The sequence below is a fragment of the Cryptotermes secundus genome, unplaced genomic scaffold (genome assembly GCF_002891405.2).
Source record: "Cryptotermes secundus unplaced genomic scaffold, Csec_1.0 scaffold1001, whole genome shotgun sequence".
NCBI lineage: Eukaryota > Metazoa > Arthropoda > Insecta > Blattodea > Kalotermitidae > Cryptotermes > Cryptotermes secundus.
Genome location: NW_019728508.1, coordinates 687,683 through 705,562, shown reverse-complemented (window position 1 = coordinate 705,562; position 17,880 = coordinate 687,683). Strand labels below are relative to the sequence as shown.

Genomic DNA, 17,880 nt, shown 5'->3' with positions numbered 1-17,880 from the left:
AATATTCACGGAAATACACCATAATATACTGTACATAGCCAACACACGTAATGAACACAGAAACAATATCATTACATAAAGGTTTTTGGGGCCGGTCACGGTAGCCGAGCGGTCTAAGGCATGCACTGTCTTCGTCTGCTTGGAAACTGGGATCGTGGGTTCGAACNGAATCCCACTCAGGGCATGGATGTTTAGTTTGTGTGTGTGCGTTTTTCTGTATTTGTGTACAGGTAGAGGCCTTGCGACGAGCTGATCACCCGCCCAAGGAGTCCTACCGAACGCGTAAGATCTAGAAAAACCGAAGTGAACGCAGAAGTTCATGGAGGTAGGCATAGGCCCACTGGGGCTGTAGTTCCAAGGCTAAAAAAAAGGATTTTAGGGTTCTTTCTAACTACAGAACCTTCTCAGTGTCTCAGCATCTCTAAAAATTCGCAATTCCCCACACAACCACATTTTGGCCGTTATATCCAGATCCGTTATAACGACGGTTTACCGCACACCGTTAACTTTTAAAGTCTATATATATTCTTACATGTATCGTGCTAGGCTCAGTGTACTCTGAATTTCAGAATTGAGTCGGACAGCCAACTGCATCTGCTGAACGCAAGACTGAACCCCGACAACTTAACATCAGTTTATTTCAACATATGGAAAAGAATCGCCAGAGCGTCATTTCCACGTACGTCAGGCTTGGCTGAAACACATTCGTACATGACACAACGTCAAACTGTATCATGACTATGCATAAAATATAGAGGATGTGGAAGAAAGCGGTCGTGACCAATTTCAGGTACAATCCCAGTATTCGACTGAAGAAAAGTGAGGAAAATCACACAAATCCTTGGAACAGCGAGATTCGAATCCATGACCTCTCGAATACGAAATGGAAGTGCTGACACCACACTGCCATGTTCGGTAGAATGCATGGAGTTGCACTAACAGAGACACTCGCCTTCCAGGCGTGAACTTAAGCAGAGGGGCTTTTGTTTTAACAATATTCATATTCCGCCTACATGTTCATATGGGGAACGCCGTAGCGTAGTTGGTTGAGGCACTATGTTACAATCCGGAAGGACGCGGGTTAGATTCCCGATGACGTCATCAGATTTTTCCAATTTACCTAATCCTTCCAGCCGCACTATGGTCCTGGGGTCGACTCAGCCTCTATCAGAAATGGGTACCAGGAATATTCTTGGGTATAAAGGGCGGCCGGCACGCAAGGCTGGCAACCTTACCGCCATCGGTGAGCCGATTGTCTAGATGATGTGGGAGCCTCGACGTCTCACAATCCTATGGGCCTCCAAGGCCTGTTACAGGGACAGCTTTACTTTTTTGATCCAGGTGTACATACGGCAGTGCCTCAAGTCGTTTACCTAATTGCAAGACATATGCAATCCTCAGTTCTCCTCCGTCTCTCTCCTGTTCAATCTTCGGCATAACCTTCCACACATCTGTCACATTACAGGCATGGTTTTCATATGGAGGCCTGACCTTCACCTGCCACGTTACCTTAAGAACCTGACCTGCTTTTATCTGGGCAGCCGGCCTATGAACATAAACCACACTTGCACGCAGAAGAACTTCTACGGTGCTGGCCTGTAGATATAAACAGCGACAAACCAGACAAACTGGACCTAAAATGCACCGCCACTAGGAAAATACATTCCATGTATTTCGTAAACACAACTGTCCTGACCTTTTTACGATGAATGAAAACTAGGTATTGCGTAAAAAGGCAAAAGTTTTCATTTGTTGCGTGTTTAAAAGGAGCTGTAATCGGTTTGTGAAATGTTCGAAACGCCAATTTTATTTCTGCGAACGGCCGGCTGGGAGTTCAAGTGCTCTGCGTATCCTAAATACCCCTTCTGTGCCTGACCTGCAGAACGTTTTTTTTAACACAGTAGAATCAGGTGACATACTTCGGACAGGTCCACTACGTCAGAGGTTACTTAACGAGTAACCACCACTGGAGAGGGAGAGAATTAGATCACAATTTCGTTATTATGAAAGATGCCCCAGGAGGACAGATAAACATTCTGGGAGACCACAGTATCGGTTATGCTAAGCAAAATATTGTACATGTGTCTATTTCGAACGGTTTTCGAGATAAAGCTATTTCGCTGTACAGTTCCAAAGTTGTTGATAAGAAAGATATACTACGTAAAAGAAAGTTAAGGTAACCCTGTAACAGGCCCATAGGGTTGTGAGATGTTGAGGTTCCCTCATTTTCTAGACAATCGGCTCATAGATGGCGGCAAGGTTATCAGCCTTACGCGCCGGCCGCCCTTTACCCCCAAGAATATTCATGGTACTCATTTCTGATAGAGGCTGAGTCGACGCCAGGGCCATAGTGCGATTAGGTAAATTGAAACAATTCCACATCATCGGGATTCGATCCCGTGATCTTCCGGCTTGTAGCATAATGCCTCAACCAACTACACTACCGCGTGCCCCCGATATATTACGTACTGTTTCCAATACCGACATTTATTGTTCAAAAGTGACAAAAGTTGGTACAGTTCACCTGGTGGAATACATTTTCGAAAATTCCACCTTCAAAATCAATACGCTTTGCAATTCGTGTGAGGACATGGCGTGTTGCTCGTCTAAGGGCATCTCAACGTACATCCATACTGTACAGTGAAATAGCTTATCTCGGAAAACGTTCGGAATGGGACACATGCACGAGTAACTTTTTTTTTGCTAATAATGACTGATACTATGACCTCCCAGAATAGTGACATTTCCTCCTACAACACTCTGTATATCTATTCACGGTCTATTATTATTATTATTATTATTATTATTATTACTATTATTATTATATAATTTTAAATTGTCTTTATGTGTTTTCCGTTTCCTTCTCTTGCTCGTGAATACGTGCTGGTGGTGGCGGTGGCGGTGGTGATGAAGTATATGGATACGACCGGCAGAAATGTGAACAAGTTATTCCGTCGACAAGCGAACGACCGTATCGAACGTAGAAGGAAAGATCGTCTCATATTCTAGATGTCCCACCTCAGACCCTTGGCCGAGGGCAATCCGTTTTGACTCTCTGCATTTCAGTAGCAAAATGACCAGTACCTTCACGCAAGCCACCAACCATTTCCTTCGACTGCCGCTCACACTATTTTGTTAAATACAAACAGTAATAAATAATAAAGGATTGTGTAAACAACAGAAGCTGCTAACACATGTCTATATATCTGACATATACTTAAGGGGGGGGGGGCTTCACATCAACTTGCACGGAGCCCGGCAATTGTCCGGGTAGGCCTATGTTTTAAAAAAGTAACGTAATTCTTGGAATTAGGTTTTAATGGCATATTTTCTACAACCGTCACGATTAGACAGATATGTCAAAATGGAAGCAATAAATAAACAATTGCGCCTTCCATTTTTTTCGGTAAGTTTTACTAGCATGACAGCTACTGGTAAACAAACGTTTAATTTTCAAGTATTCGCGTAGTGTGTTATTTCCCGCAAGTGCCTCATTATGTTACACTTAGCACGACATATTCATGCAGCAAAACGAAGACCCGCGTGTCACGGATCTCGAAGCAATTTCCACTGAAGTTTATAATGCCATTAAATTGGGTAGGGAAATCAAATTGTAGAACTATTCATAATTATGCATAAAAGAAAACTGAAATTGCAAGTGAAATATCGAACAGACCAGAACTTTGAATACTGTTCATATGTTCCAAAATAATTACACGGTAAAACACGTTTCCGTTTCCTGTACCTCTTACTTTATAATCAATAATGCCACGCTCCATAACTATAATTTAAAATACCATATGTGTAGAAGATTTCTCAGCCTGAGGTTAGCAGTAGAATATGTCAAACGGGTTGCCTGAACTGCCACACAACTATTGTTTCTGTACTGCTACTACAGAAATTGCACGTGCTCGTATATCGATTAACTGAATATCAACATCATCATCATCATCAGTAATCTGTCAGACGACAGGTCCACAGTCTCTTCCAAAACAATTCCTCCACTTAATGCGACCTAGAGCTTTCTACTTCAATTGACAGTATCCTCTTCTGTCCCCAAGGTCATCCAGCATCTTCTTACGTCTTCTTCCTCGTCTTCTGGTCACTTCTATCCGCCCTTCTATCTTTCCTTCAATAACTTCTTTTAGAGGGAAGTTTCTGCGTAAAACATGACCAATCCAATTAGCCTTCCGTTTTCTTATTTCGTGTAGGATCTTCCTCTACTCATTGACTCTAATTAACACTTCTTCATTTCTCACATAATCGGTCCAACTGATCTTCTCCATCCTTCTCCAACACCACATTTCGAAACTTTCCAGGTGTTTCTGATCTACTGCCCTAAGTGTCCATGTATCAGCCCCATACAGAGCTATGCTCCAAATATAGCATTTCACTAGTTTCTTCCTCAAATTTAAGTCCAATTTGCTGGTAAAAAGATTCTTCTTCTTGCTAAATGCAGCTTTTGCCATGGCAATCCTGGATTTAATTTCACTAGTACACCTTCCATCATCTGTTAACAAGCTACCCAAATATTTAAAACATTTCACATTCTCCAGTTGTTTTTGGTCTATCTTTATTGTGACTGGGGTTGGTTGTCTCGAAATTTTCATTACTTTTGTTTTCTCCACATTCATTTCCATGTCATAGCACCTTCCAATTTCAATTAGTCTATCAATCATGCCCTGTAGCACAGTTTCTTCCTTAGCCATTAACTGAATATACAGGGTACATAAACTTAGCAGGTTATGCAATCGAGTCCCATCAACTTCCGATATACGCTGCAGGACGAGTACAGAGCGTCTGGAAGAAACTACTTCTCAAGACGACACCTTCCCCAAGAATAGAAAGTAGGCCTACGGTCTACCTATTACAACAGGTCTACTTGCCATCTATACTGATGTAAATACAACCTTCACATTAAAATTCATTTACGCCTTCCTTACGCAAAAAGGGGTATAAACTGCGAAAACAGTAACATACTTTTCAAATGTTACGTATGTAGTTTATATCGACTGAAACACAATTTCATTCGGCGTACAACTAAAACATATGTATCTTTATTAGTGTCAATCGCTGTTTACTTACGTGTATGACACATACATCCTCACATACCACACAGTAATACTAATATGTATTTGATTAAGGTCTTCACTAAATACTGCAGAACATATGGTATTGCAAATTGCCCTAACATGCATGCATATGTACAACATGCGTTATCTTAATTGAGCTGCCTTCTCTCATTTCCCCTTATGTCACTTTTACAGAATTGCTTACTCTACAACCCTGATGCTAACGTGATTCTTAACTCCTTTTATGAAAGAAGCATAGGGACAGGCAGGGCTTTGGAAAAATAACGAAGTTATGTCGACTCGTATGACTGTCGCCGGTAATGAAACACTGTTCGCTGTAGGCGGAGTAACTTATTGGCACGGTTAGTCGCTGGCTTCCCACCGCGGCGGCCCGGGTTCGATCCCGGGTCTGGTCAAGTGGGATTTGTGGTGGACAAAGTGGCGCNCGGTAGGACTCCTTGGGCGAGTGATCAGCTCGTCGCAAGGCCTCTACCTGTAGACAAACACAGAAAAACGCACACAAACATCCATGCCCTGAGTGGGATTCGAACCCACGATCCCGGCTTCCGAGCGAGCGAAGACAGTGCATGCCTTAGACCGCTCGGCTACCGTGACCGGCTGTCCCACCCCACTAGCAATGAAAAAAACTTACTGGTAGCAAAGTTATAGCTCAAGTGGGTTTCGGGTACTGCGTTGTGAAGTCAGGGCTCCACAATTTAAACTTCAAAATTGTGAACATATTTTCGTAGGACGTCACGGATAAAATAACCAGGATTACTAATGTTTCAATATTAATTAATCAATCTAATTTGAGTCTTCCTCTCTCTCTCCATTATTATGTTAATCCTACATTAAAATTCTTATTATTTCAGAGTAATCACAATCCATCTCTTTCATCCATACGTTCGCTTCTGGCCTTTCTGCATTTAGTTTGCGTATATCTTAAAGACAATTTCTGTCAGTACCATCTGAGTAAGATTTGAGGTTTTCGCGGCAGTTACTATGAAGAATGCCGTCCTCTGGGATGTGGCGCCGTGAAGATACTATGTGAACCGACGATTCGGAGGAACGCATCGCCTCCATTTTCAGGATAGAAAAATCTGTGAGCGAGGAACCAGCGGTAAGCAGGTGGCTGCACTCTGCACGCTGGTTCCTCAAAAAGGGTTCGACTCCTTGAAGTCAGTTACTGCTAACAAAACTACATTGTTTTAACGCAACTGCAGTAATAAAATAAATTATTAAAAACTGTCGCCATCAAATGCGGATAATTATAAAATATATTTCTCGGGAAAAGGGAAGAAAGTTTGGTAATTGTCGATTTTAGCATCCCTACGTATTCACACCATTGAAAAAAGTTGCTAAAAGCTTACATATGTCTCCAATAATTCTATTAGCTGTAACTAATTAATCCAAAATGTTTAAACTGTATGAGCTCTTTTCAACTGGAAGTATCAATACAACAGTGTTTCAGGAACGGGTTAGCAGTCTACCACCCTCTTACTACTTTAATAAAAATACTGCCTTTTCAAATCAAAAACAAGAATTTACTTTTTTAAACTTTACAGAAAAGAGAAATTTGATGGTTAAAGAACAGCTGAGAGATGCTGGACTGAAAGCTGAAGTATTATACCGCATTTAATGGTACTGAAGTAATGTACTCTTAAATGGAAATACCATGATAATGGTTACGAATAACAAAAAAGATAGGTTACTTAGGTAACAAGCACACTGTTCTCGGTTCTAAATGGGCTGGCAATAAGTTCACAACTTAGTTTGCTAATTTACTTCTATGTTCCTTCTTCTCCTTTACAACACTTTCATTCCACGAGCTCGGGGCCTGCCTGCTGTTACCTTACTAGCCTTCCTTTAGGACACAAGGTTCAGCTCTTACGTATACTAACCAAGATTAATATCATGGAAACAATTTCAGGACATAAACTCTTGACACCGCATAGGTTTATGGGGAGACCAGTCATGAACGAGAGGAGTCGTGTTTAAAAGTACTGCAAACTGCAAAACCCAGTTTTTATAATCTGCAAATGCTACACCGAGGAACAATTACAACGCTTCTAATGTCGCAATATTATAGTCGTGTTTTTTCTACAAGGAAAAGAGGGGCCTATACGCACTTCACGTGTAGAGAGCTGATTAGGCATAAAGCAATAAAAGGACGACGTGTCAGAAACTACGTTGATATAAAGAGGATAAAACTGGGAAGGAAATAAGCTCTGAAGATCTGGGCGCCATTTTGCTGACGGATATTAGAAGTTAACCGCCCTGGAAATATTTCGGATATGAAAACCAGTTACTTTGTCTTTAACAAGATGTACAAAATACAGCTAATTTTCGAATTCACGTGATGAAATGTAATCCTTCTTGTTCTGAAATACTCCTAGAAATGAAGCCGCGTGTAAAATACTGACTGGTAAGCAATATAATAGACGGTGAGTTCTAGCTTCTGGAATATAATTCCGTGTAGTCCGTTGCAGGTCAACCGAAGTTTCGGAGGAACATGTCACCTTCATCTTCAAGGTCGAAGAATACGGCAACAAACCAGCGTGAAGCAGGAAGCGCCTGCTACTAACCGATGATTGACTTCCAACGGACCTCACAGCATTATATCCCGGAAGATGGCACTCTTCATAACCACCGCTGTGAGAACCTCAAATCCTACCACAACTGATTACAAAGGAGGCAGTGAACGTAAGAGTTTCAGAAGGCTTTGGGGCAGGTGGACCCTGGGAAACTGAACTGTAGGTATGATACTGATGGAGAAGTATGAAGACCATGAAGAAAGGAGTTAAACTATATGAAGATTCTGTGTCACGAATTCAAATAATATTCTTTATGTGCCGATCTGAAGCAATGCTTCTGGCTCATTGGCAGGTCTCTCACATGCGAGAGACGACCTCACATTCGGGGAAATGCGAAGGCACTGGAGAGACAAGAGAATTAAATTCCCTCACCTTCTGGGCTCGGAGGGACATCGTCATCATCGTCTCCGGAGCCGTGGCAGCGCGTTCCTTCTGAAGGTTCTTCCACTTGCCGACAGATCGCATCTTGCAGGCTACTGTACGCCGGCCCCGATGGCCCTCCAGTGGAAGGGGGAGGTGGAGAGGTTAACGTTGACATCACTGCAGCTTGTGCAGCGCTGTGACGACCGCTTCAAGGCATCCTTCTGGCAATACAGCGTGTCAGCCAACTGAAAACAAAACAGGAATATCTTCAGCCACACAGTTGGCATGCTTGCTCGTTATACGTCATACTACAGTATGGGCTGATTAACCGGTTTAAAATCCACTCACGACTGTTTATTTACATCAAATTTTAAAATTAAACTTCATTCAAACTTTGGTAGTGGTATTTCCTCCACATGAGATGAAGTTAATAATTATATCGCCGAGACTCGGTTTTCAGTCTCTCGTTTGTAAAAACGGGTTACACGCCAGGCTTCATAATGTGCAGTCTACAACGCACCCTGAGACATTACGTCATGAAAGTCATTTCTGAAGCCCGGTCAAATATGCAAGTCAGACCCAAAGTTAATACATAAAATGCACTGTGAGCCTCGTCAGCGAACATCGCGGACCAATGGTTAGTAATCTTACTTCAGATATCGAAGGCCATGCGTTCAAACCTCAACACGGAGACCTGCTATTCTGACTGGAGTTATTTTAGCATTCAGGGATAATGGTGTAAAATAAGCCACAACTGCTCTCTTTCGTTTTGCTGCCAATCTATCTTTTAACTTTTAAGAATTATATTTCTTCTAAGTATTACACAAACATTCAATTCGTACCTCAGAAAAACACATTATGACTCAGCAACGAATATCAACCGGATAATGCTCCTTCGGTAAACAATCACGGTTTGCCGCGAAAACCGTTCGTAATATACAAATACATTCTGAGGGCAGAATGCAGAGTTTCAGTATGTTAAAGCAGATAGTGCTTATAGATCCATTGGGCTTGTGAAGATTAAAACAAACGCTATAATTCGAATATATAATTTATGCAGCTGAAGATCTTGCATTAAATAAACCACAACTCAATCAACAGGTACACACGTAAGAAGCTATGTACATGTTAAGGCGCGTCCACATTACTGGTGCTCGTGCTCGTGATCGCCAGGCTAGTGCTCGTCGGGAGACTCGTCTGGCTTTTATTTGTGCTCGTAAATCTTCGTCCACACTACTTCAGTTGCTCGCCAGGTTTCGGCGCGTGAGGATCCGTATATTTACTCGTAGTATGTATAGGCTGTAGTCGTATTTTAATTTACTGGCTATAGTTTTTAAATTAAAAGTTTAAAATTTGCTTGTTTCGTGACTTATATCGTCCACATTACTCGCGAGCATAGCGAGTCACACGAGCAAGAGTAATGTAGACGCGCCTTTACGTTTCCACACTGTACTCGTACCTACTGCGTAAAGCATACAGCACATCACCCCCAGAAATGCTCTTCCTCCGACCGCTGTAAACCAAATGCAGTAACCTGTAGCTACTGAAAAGTGGACTATCGTTCGGTTTATGAGATAAGAGACGTGAAGCCGTTTTCATTCAACGTTATGCTTTATTTCCTATATCTTCTGTAGGTGTCGCCCGCATATTAATAATCCCATTTAATATTCTATGCGAGGAAGGTTTTAAAATATGTACAACTGAATACATTCTGAAGAACAAAAGTGGCACATAAGACTTCAATATTCAACTACACGGATATACACCCAACACAAATACACATAACTACGGCTATTAAAACTACTTTAATCGGGGAACCGATATAAAGATGGATCCTTATATTAATTTTCGAACCTAAGAATCCAAATCGCCGGTCACGGTAGCCGAGCGGTCTAAGGCATGCACTGTCTTCGCTCGCTCGGAAGCCGAGATCGTGGGTTCGAATCCCACTCAGGGCATGGATGTTTGTGTGCGTTTTTCTGTGTTTGTGTACAGGTAGAGGCCTTGCGACGAGCTGATCACTCGCCCAAGGAGTCCTACCGAATGTGTAAGATCTAGAAAAACCGAAGTGAACGGAGAAGTTCATGGAGGTAGGCCTAGACGCACTGGGGCTGTAGTGCCAAGGGGTGGGGGGGAGAATCCAAATCAGCCAACAATTAATATTTACCTCTTATACTGCCAAATATGTTGTAGTTTGTTTCGTACTAACATTCCTTATAATTCGAAGACTTGCCTCAAAGTCTCAATACCTCTGTTTACTGTTACGTTGTTTGTATGACCTAATTGTGGGGCACCTTCAACCAAACCTGTTTCTACAACATATTCACATGTCAATCTTTTGTTGCTACTTTCGTGACAAAATAAGCGTAAATTCATCTATTAATTTGCCGATAAATTAACTGCTGAATAGTTAATCGACTGAAGATCATTAATGAAACGTACTGTAATTCAGAACACAAAGAATTATAGTTACATTACTTACAGTATAGAAGAAGTAATTATTATCACTTTTCTAAGAATATTTCTCTCCAAAATGGCGATTTCCAAAAATTATTATGCGTCTGTGTAAGATCTGAGGTTTTCCCGGCGATGACTACGAAGAATACCGTATTCTGGGATATGGCGCCGTGTAGATAGTGTACACCGACGTTTCGGAGGAACGTATCCTCTCCATCTTCAGGGTATAAAAATCCGCGTGCGAGGAACCAGCGTGACCAGAGTCTGCAGCCACCTGTTCACGCTGGTTCCTTGTTAGTGGATTTTTATACCCTGAAGATGGAGACGTTACGTTCCTCCGAAACCTCGGTTTACACAATATCTACACGACCCCACATCCCAGAAGACGACATTCTTTGTCGTATGCCTATTATTAGAATAATTTAATTGTCTCTGAGCACTGTATGCATAAGCTTCCGTAAATTTATTGCATTCCCTTTCATGTACTGTTTCGCCATTTGTCTCGAGACAATTTCGACATTAAAAACACCGACACGCGTGCTATAGGACACGTTAAATAACACCTAACTTCGTGAATTTATCGCATTAAGACTGCCTACACAAGCTGATTTTTCGAGTATACCTACAAATGAGGCCGCGCCATAGCTCAAGCGGTTAGTCGCTGGCGGCGGCCCGGGTTCGATCCCGGGTCTGGTCAAGTGGGATTTGTGGTAGACAAAGTGGCGCTCGGGTAGGTTTTCTCCCAGTATTTCGGTTTCCCCTGCCAATCTTCATTCCACCAACTGCTCCACAATCCATCTGGGGCTGGTACAATAGGCCAGAAGTGGCCGCAGTACAAGGGACTTAGTCCCAACCTACCAGCAATAAAAAAAATACCTACAAATAACGCCGGTTAATGTGTAAGTAGTAACCATGGAAAATTGGATGAAATAAGGTTGTACTTTAAACGAGTTCACATGTTTCAGTTACGTGAATATTCCAATTTTGGGACGCTTGCGCACTTTACAGACTGTTAAAATAGGCCTACATGTAAGTCAACTAAATTCATCACAACACACACGAACTTGAAAATTTAAGCAAATGGAGAAAGTAGATTATGGGATGTATAAATAAGCACGAATTAATTAGCAGTACTGAGATTTAAATTATTAAACTACTTCCTTAAGCACAGATTACAGAAAGAACCGAACCATCATCAATCTTTGTTGCAGCGCTGAAATGACGTAGGTGTTAATAATCTTGCCATAGGGAAATTAATTAACAACTGAGATTTGTTCCACTTTTGCTCTCGGTTCCACATATGGAAGACGCATGATTCCATTTCGGACCCCCAACTGTTTAGCTGATTTCTAATCCAACGATCGCTACGCCACGGCTTTTAAAACGGATTTGGTGTGTACAATCGAGAAAACAATAGAAAGCATGATTGCGCTTGAATAATAATACTCCTAACGATCTTTAGAATATATGAAGAGACTGGGTAGCCAAATATGGAGGAGAGAAACAGCTAAGAGATCAAGATGGCGAAAGAAAAAAATAGCAACTAAAAAGCGAAATTTAAAAAAACACAGACCTTAAATTCAGAGAGAGAATACGTTGTGTTCTTGTTTTTTGATTGGGTATGGCCACCAAGTGTGTTTCAGGTTTAGGAAAAAAAATAAGTGGATGATTACGTCTCTTAAAAATGTCGAGTATTAATGTGTAGCGCCGTTATGATAAATGAATTTCTTGAATTCAATTTTACGCTGGTTTCTATGGGCAAAGTACGGGCTGTGTGAAGGCTGATGAAGCAGAGGAAGGTGAAGGGTTACCTGTATGACTAAATTAGTCATTCAGTCAGAGAAAATCATGCTCGCTGCTTCTCAGTGCCCTGACCGAATGAAGCATCCTGGCTGTTCTCATACCAATGTATGAGTAAATGTAAAATGTAAATGTAAAACAGTGGAACTGTCTCCGCTGCTGTAATAAATGCAGCTTTTTCGTAGGAATATTGCAACGGATTTTAGCAACCCGTTGCTAGGCAACAGCTCTGTGAACATGGTCCAACACGTAATAATAGAGGATGATTTGTTTTCTGTAGACCCGACCGACGCGCCAACAGACTAGCTGGACAGCGATCACGTGATGTGCTTACTATAGGTCCATGTCCGTTCCGCGGCTATATAAGTAAGAATGTCAGAATTCGTTCAGGGAACCTACGAGTCAGGCGTTAGCTGGAGGAGTGAGTCCAGAATAAATTTTAGCTCCGAGGTTCCAGAGTGATTGAAGACGAAATAGTAAGATTTCATAGTGATCCGCAGTGCTAATTTCTGTGCTGAGATCCGTTGCTAGGAGACGATTAGTGGGGGCTGAGAATCCTATTGCGTGTGCAACGGTGGATTGGAATGTGTATGAATAGCGACAGCGCTATAATTACGTGTAATTACTGGTGGTGTGTATCAGGAGTAAATAAACCCGTTCATCCAACCCAGAACCCGCGTTATTAGCCACTAATGCACGCGATAATATGTTCTATCGTACTTACTTCTCAAAGAGACCTAGTTTATTTGTAACCCCCCCCCAGCCGCATTTTACGAAACATTCATTGTCAAAGTTCAGAGGTTTTCGCGCCGAGATTGACTGCCAGCTGATCACAGTGGTTGCGCGGTCTAAAGCACGAAATTTCTTTGCCCACTCAAACACGGATTGTGGGTTCGAACTGCACTCGAGGCATTGATGTCTGCTTCTTCTGTGTTTGTGTTGACCTGCGTAGGTAGCATCCTTGCGAAAGGACTGATCCCTCATCCAAGGAGTCCTACCAACTGTCTGTAAGATCTATAGATCAATATTAATTCTCATGGGAAACAGGTCGGAAGGCCTAATGCGAAAGCTTGTAAAGAAGAAGACGGGCCGATGAATCTTCAGAATTAGATACAGAACCGTGCGGCTCACGAAGAGGCTCCCGGTTACACTACGTGAACCCGCTGCTCCATTTGAAATCAAGCGTTATCCTGCAGGTTCCGAGGCTGCCGCGCAGATGAGTTATACAGAACGGTTTGTTCTGGAAGAGGGCCATTCAGTTCCCGCTGTTCTAGCAAACAAAGTGGTTAAGTTTCGGGACTTTCGTGGTGATAATGACTGCCTATTACGTCCCTTAGCTATGCAGGGTGTTCGAAAAGTAGCAAGGAAACAGCACACAGCAACAACCTGGCCTGAGGTACACTTACGACCTACAATATCGCATATTAAATTGCAATGTTAAATCGATATCTTCAGTACTAATAGGCCTATAATGGTGAACTGAATAGTCATTGGAAAACAATGTAATTCACAATAATATTGTGATTAGTGGTGTGCCGGTAACATGAAATTGGGTGCTTAATGACAAGATGTACTGCGCCGAAACAAGTAGTTTATGTTCATGCGTAAATAGAGCGTGTGTGTGAGCCTAATTAGAATTACAATTATTATTAATGGCAGAATGCACTGAGTTATCAACACCGCCCCCAACAGTTCTATTGTTGCCCGTTTATGCGTTGCCTAGCAATGGCTGGCTTCTTTGATGACGCAAGTGTGTGTTTACTGTGCCACCGCCTACATGGTAATGTCACAGTATATACTGTTTCTCAATTGTCCCCTAGATGTATAGGCATTCCAGTGTGCCGTTCCCACATCGAATGAGTCTTACAAAATACTGTACAGGAACCTACACTGCACATTCAAACGGCAGATAGAAGAAGATTATTATATTAATCGTCATTGACAACCGTAATTCTGCAACTTCAAAAGCCAAATGAACAATTCAGTACATCCCAAAACCTGATATTATTAGCGATTAACACAAAAACAAATGCAAATCTTTCATCTGGAAGTAAGCAAACAAATAATTATATGTGTTGTGTTCCCAGGCACCAATCAACATCGCTATTATTAACGGACTTGTTCCATATTTCAAGTACGGTCCCTTAATTCATATTCTATTAGGAGATTATTTTCCATCTCGTACTCGAATACATTAATGGGCACGTCAACACACCTCTTGGAAAACAATAGCCACATTACTTCATATGTGTTAACATAATCTCTGCATGAAGATGGTTTTATTAGCTACATATCTAATTTACGAGGTCTCGGAAACTTTCAAAAGAATTTACAGAACCAAAATTATATAGTTACAGGAGTTTGCATTTATTGGAAATGAAGTATATGTTATCTGTAATTACATTTATATTATGGCTGTACTAAAACTATCACTGTATATATGCATAAGTTAACAGCGTTTGCCTTTCTTTTCTCCGAGTCTCATATCACTGTTCATGCTGGTTTCGAAATTCGTACATAAATACGAGGATTGTGAGGAACAGAACGGACGGAAAGCTTTAGATACATATGAATTTGAAAGCGTAGGCAGCTGGAAGCTTTCTTATTCAAATTACATTCCGGGGAGGGAGGGAGAGATTTCAACTGTTAATTTTGGAGACTGGTTGAGAACACACAGTATATTCAGAAACATGTGCGCTTCGGTTAAGCATTAAATTACTAACTTACAAAATAGAGAGAGAAAACTTCGATACAATCCAGTACGGTGTGTTCCTCACAGCGAGACCATATGGCATGGTTGGGTTCCTGGTCCTCGGAAATCGATTTTCCGTGTTACCGGCAGGCAATTCCGTAAAGAGTGGGGATATCCCCAAGATGTTGGAACCATCCGTTTATCAACGAGTCACAGACATTAATTCTTTTAAAAATAATGAAATAACATTAGAGACGACTCAAGCCCGAGTGCTGTTTATTATGAAAACTAAACGACACACAAACACTGTGCGCGGGCGAAAGCCGATGACAATGGCCGCTCATTCTAAGGCATGAACCGTCTTCGCCACCCTCAAACACTGGGATCGTGGGTTCGAATCCTACTCAAAGCATGGATGTCTGTGTGCGTTTACTATGTTTGTGCTGTCCTGTGTGCAGGCAGCGGCCTTACGGCGGCCTGATCCCTCGTCCAAGGCCTGTATGCGTTTATTCTGTTTGTGCTGTCCTGTGTGCAGGCAGCAGCCTTGCGACGGCCTGATCCCTCGTCCAAGGCATGGATGTCTGTATGCGTTTATTCTGTTTGTACTGCCCTGTGTGCAGGCAGCGGCCTTGCGACGGGCTGATCCCCATACAGACTGTGTAAAAGAAAAAAGAAACTGAATAAGCGGCCAAGGCCCGCAGAAGGGCTGCAGAGAGACAAATAAACAGATAATATGGTCGAAATGCAAATTTAATTGAGTCTAAAAGAGTGTGACATGCCTAGTTACCGCGTAGTGTTAAGAAGGCGTAAGACTACCAGAAGAAGCACAAAAATAACGTTTCCATCTATGTGCTTAAATAACAAGACTATCACTGAACTACTACACACACGACGATTCTATCACTAACTTCTCACTTTCAGAAATGGCATAGGTTCATACAATTATTCCACGGAAAAAAAAACGGCCATTAATTGAAGATATCCTTGTTCAGTACCATGTTAGTGTTGGAACTGCAAGCGATGACTGATAAAAGTGTTTCATTAAACATCCAAACACGTTTAACATAAGCCTATACCTTCATAATACACAAGCATGATGGAATGCTTTGTTCATTCCGTCCGTCCACCCTTATAGCCCTCTCTCTCTCTCTTAGTAGCCAAGCTAGTTATAATAATCGATTCAACAATAATCATCACTTCGACTCAACGAAACATGTTTATGCTTTCAAACGACATCTTATTCCTTGTACGAATTGAATAAATGAAAGAGCGAACAATTGTTCCTTTTCCAAAAACAATAATTCGTGCCCATACACTTTCACCATTGTCCGCAGCAGCCTCTGCCCCCCTCCCTGCCGCCATTACAACCAGCTCCAATCAAAAATAATAATACTAGCATATTATGTTAATTCCTGCCAGCACCTACACCTGTGGCATCTGTAAGCCTTGTACGAACTTAAAACAGCATAAGCCTATTGTGTGTTGCGCATTCCAAATAGGTTTGCACTTCGAACATAAGCGACATACGTCTCAACAAGTATCAATCAAAAGCGTTCTTTACTTACTTCACGAGGTCTCAGAGACGGACAAAATATATGCAATGCATCAGGTGTCGAATGTGGAAAACCCTCTCCACAATGAGCCGACATTTTTAACAGAAGATAACGAAATTATGGTCGGCACTGGTATAATGAAAATAATATATGCATTTAAGCGTTTTATCAACGCGTTGCCAGGTAGCAGCTTTGTACACACGGTGCATTATGCAACAATAGAGGAGGCTGTTTTCCATGTCGTCCGCTCCAAACAACAGTAGGAACGGGATTCTCTGTTAACCAGTTGCTTGGTTACGCAACGGTTCTTATACTTGAACTGTGATTTCTGAGTGGTCCGTGCATCGGCTATATAAAGGGATTCCAGGAATAACCAAATTAGTCAGTAATACACTTGGCAATATTGATTTAACACCGTCAATAACTATACAAGATCAAATGATTTGGGGACAGTGAGTAAACAATTGGATGAGATGAGAAAGAAAGCGGGCGTGGCCTAATTTTGAGTGCTATATCGGCACATTCCAGGAGATATTGAAGAAAAAATCAAAATTAAACCCTCAGTCCGGATAGACGGTGTCCCGATAAGAAGTTCGAACCTAGAAGTCCCAAGTACAAATCAGAAGCATTACGGCTCGAGCTAACCAGCTCAGTAAATTGCATCACTGGGGCAGATGCCAGTGAAAGGAGCCCCAACAAATGCCTGGCAGATACGTACAGTGCTTCAGGCGATTCTGAACCGAACAGATCAGAGGCTCCAACCACTGAAACTGCCTCGTTTCGGCGTTACTTTGGCGAGGTCCCGACCATCTGACATCGCGAGTAACTTGCTGAACAGAAGTTGGCGGCCAACAGAAGACCAATACTCGTATTTTATGGCTACACGTTCGCCCTGTATTTATGTGCACCGTGAAAGAAGTATTTAGTTGCTAACTCGGTAACTGCAAGTACACTCTACTCCAAATCTAACACGAGTGACATGCAGCTAAGGTAGATCAACTTCATAACCTCTTTGGAATATTAAAGTAGAGTTACGAACAAGAAGCTACAACACCAATGAATCTACATAAGCAAAAATGACACCTCGAGGACAGTAGGTCAGGTATGTGGGGAACCCTCTTTCGAGCTGGGACCGGATATAGATGACTGTGTGCTATTGGTAAACCGCTTTATAGCAGAAATAGAAAAAAAAGGCTACATACACCCTAATTTGGGAGAATATTAAGTTATGAATATACATCAGTCGCTAGGATATGTCCACATGACACCATCAACCTACAGCCCGCACTCTACGCCTTACTGTCATTTTTTTACAATGGCTCTTCCAGCCCATTCAGGGCCCATGCCTC

The 17,880-nt window shown here is 41.9% G+C and overlaps 1 protein-coding gene across 1 annotated transcript in view; it reads right to left on the bottom strand.

Annotated features, from left to right (window-relative positions):
• The window catches only part of LOC111865260 (homeotic protein proboscipedia-like), a gene marked incomplete at its 3' end in the record, with an annotated part of 206,850 nt that overhangs the window by 17,118 nt on the left and 171,852 nt on the right, over nucleotides 1-17,880 (bottom strand). Inside the window, exon 3 of the mRNA XM_023853156.2 lies at nucleotides 8,039-8,274. Coding sequence (XP_023708924.1) covers nucleotides 8,039-8,204 — 166 coding nt within the window. The remainder of the gene's footprint in view (nucleotides 1-8,038; nucleotides 8,275-17,880) is intronic.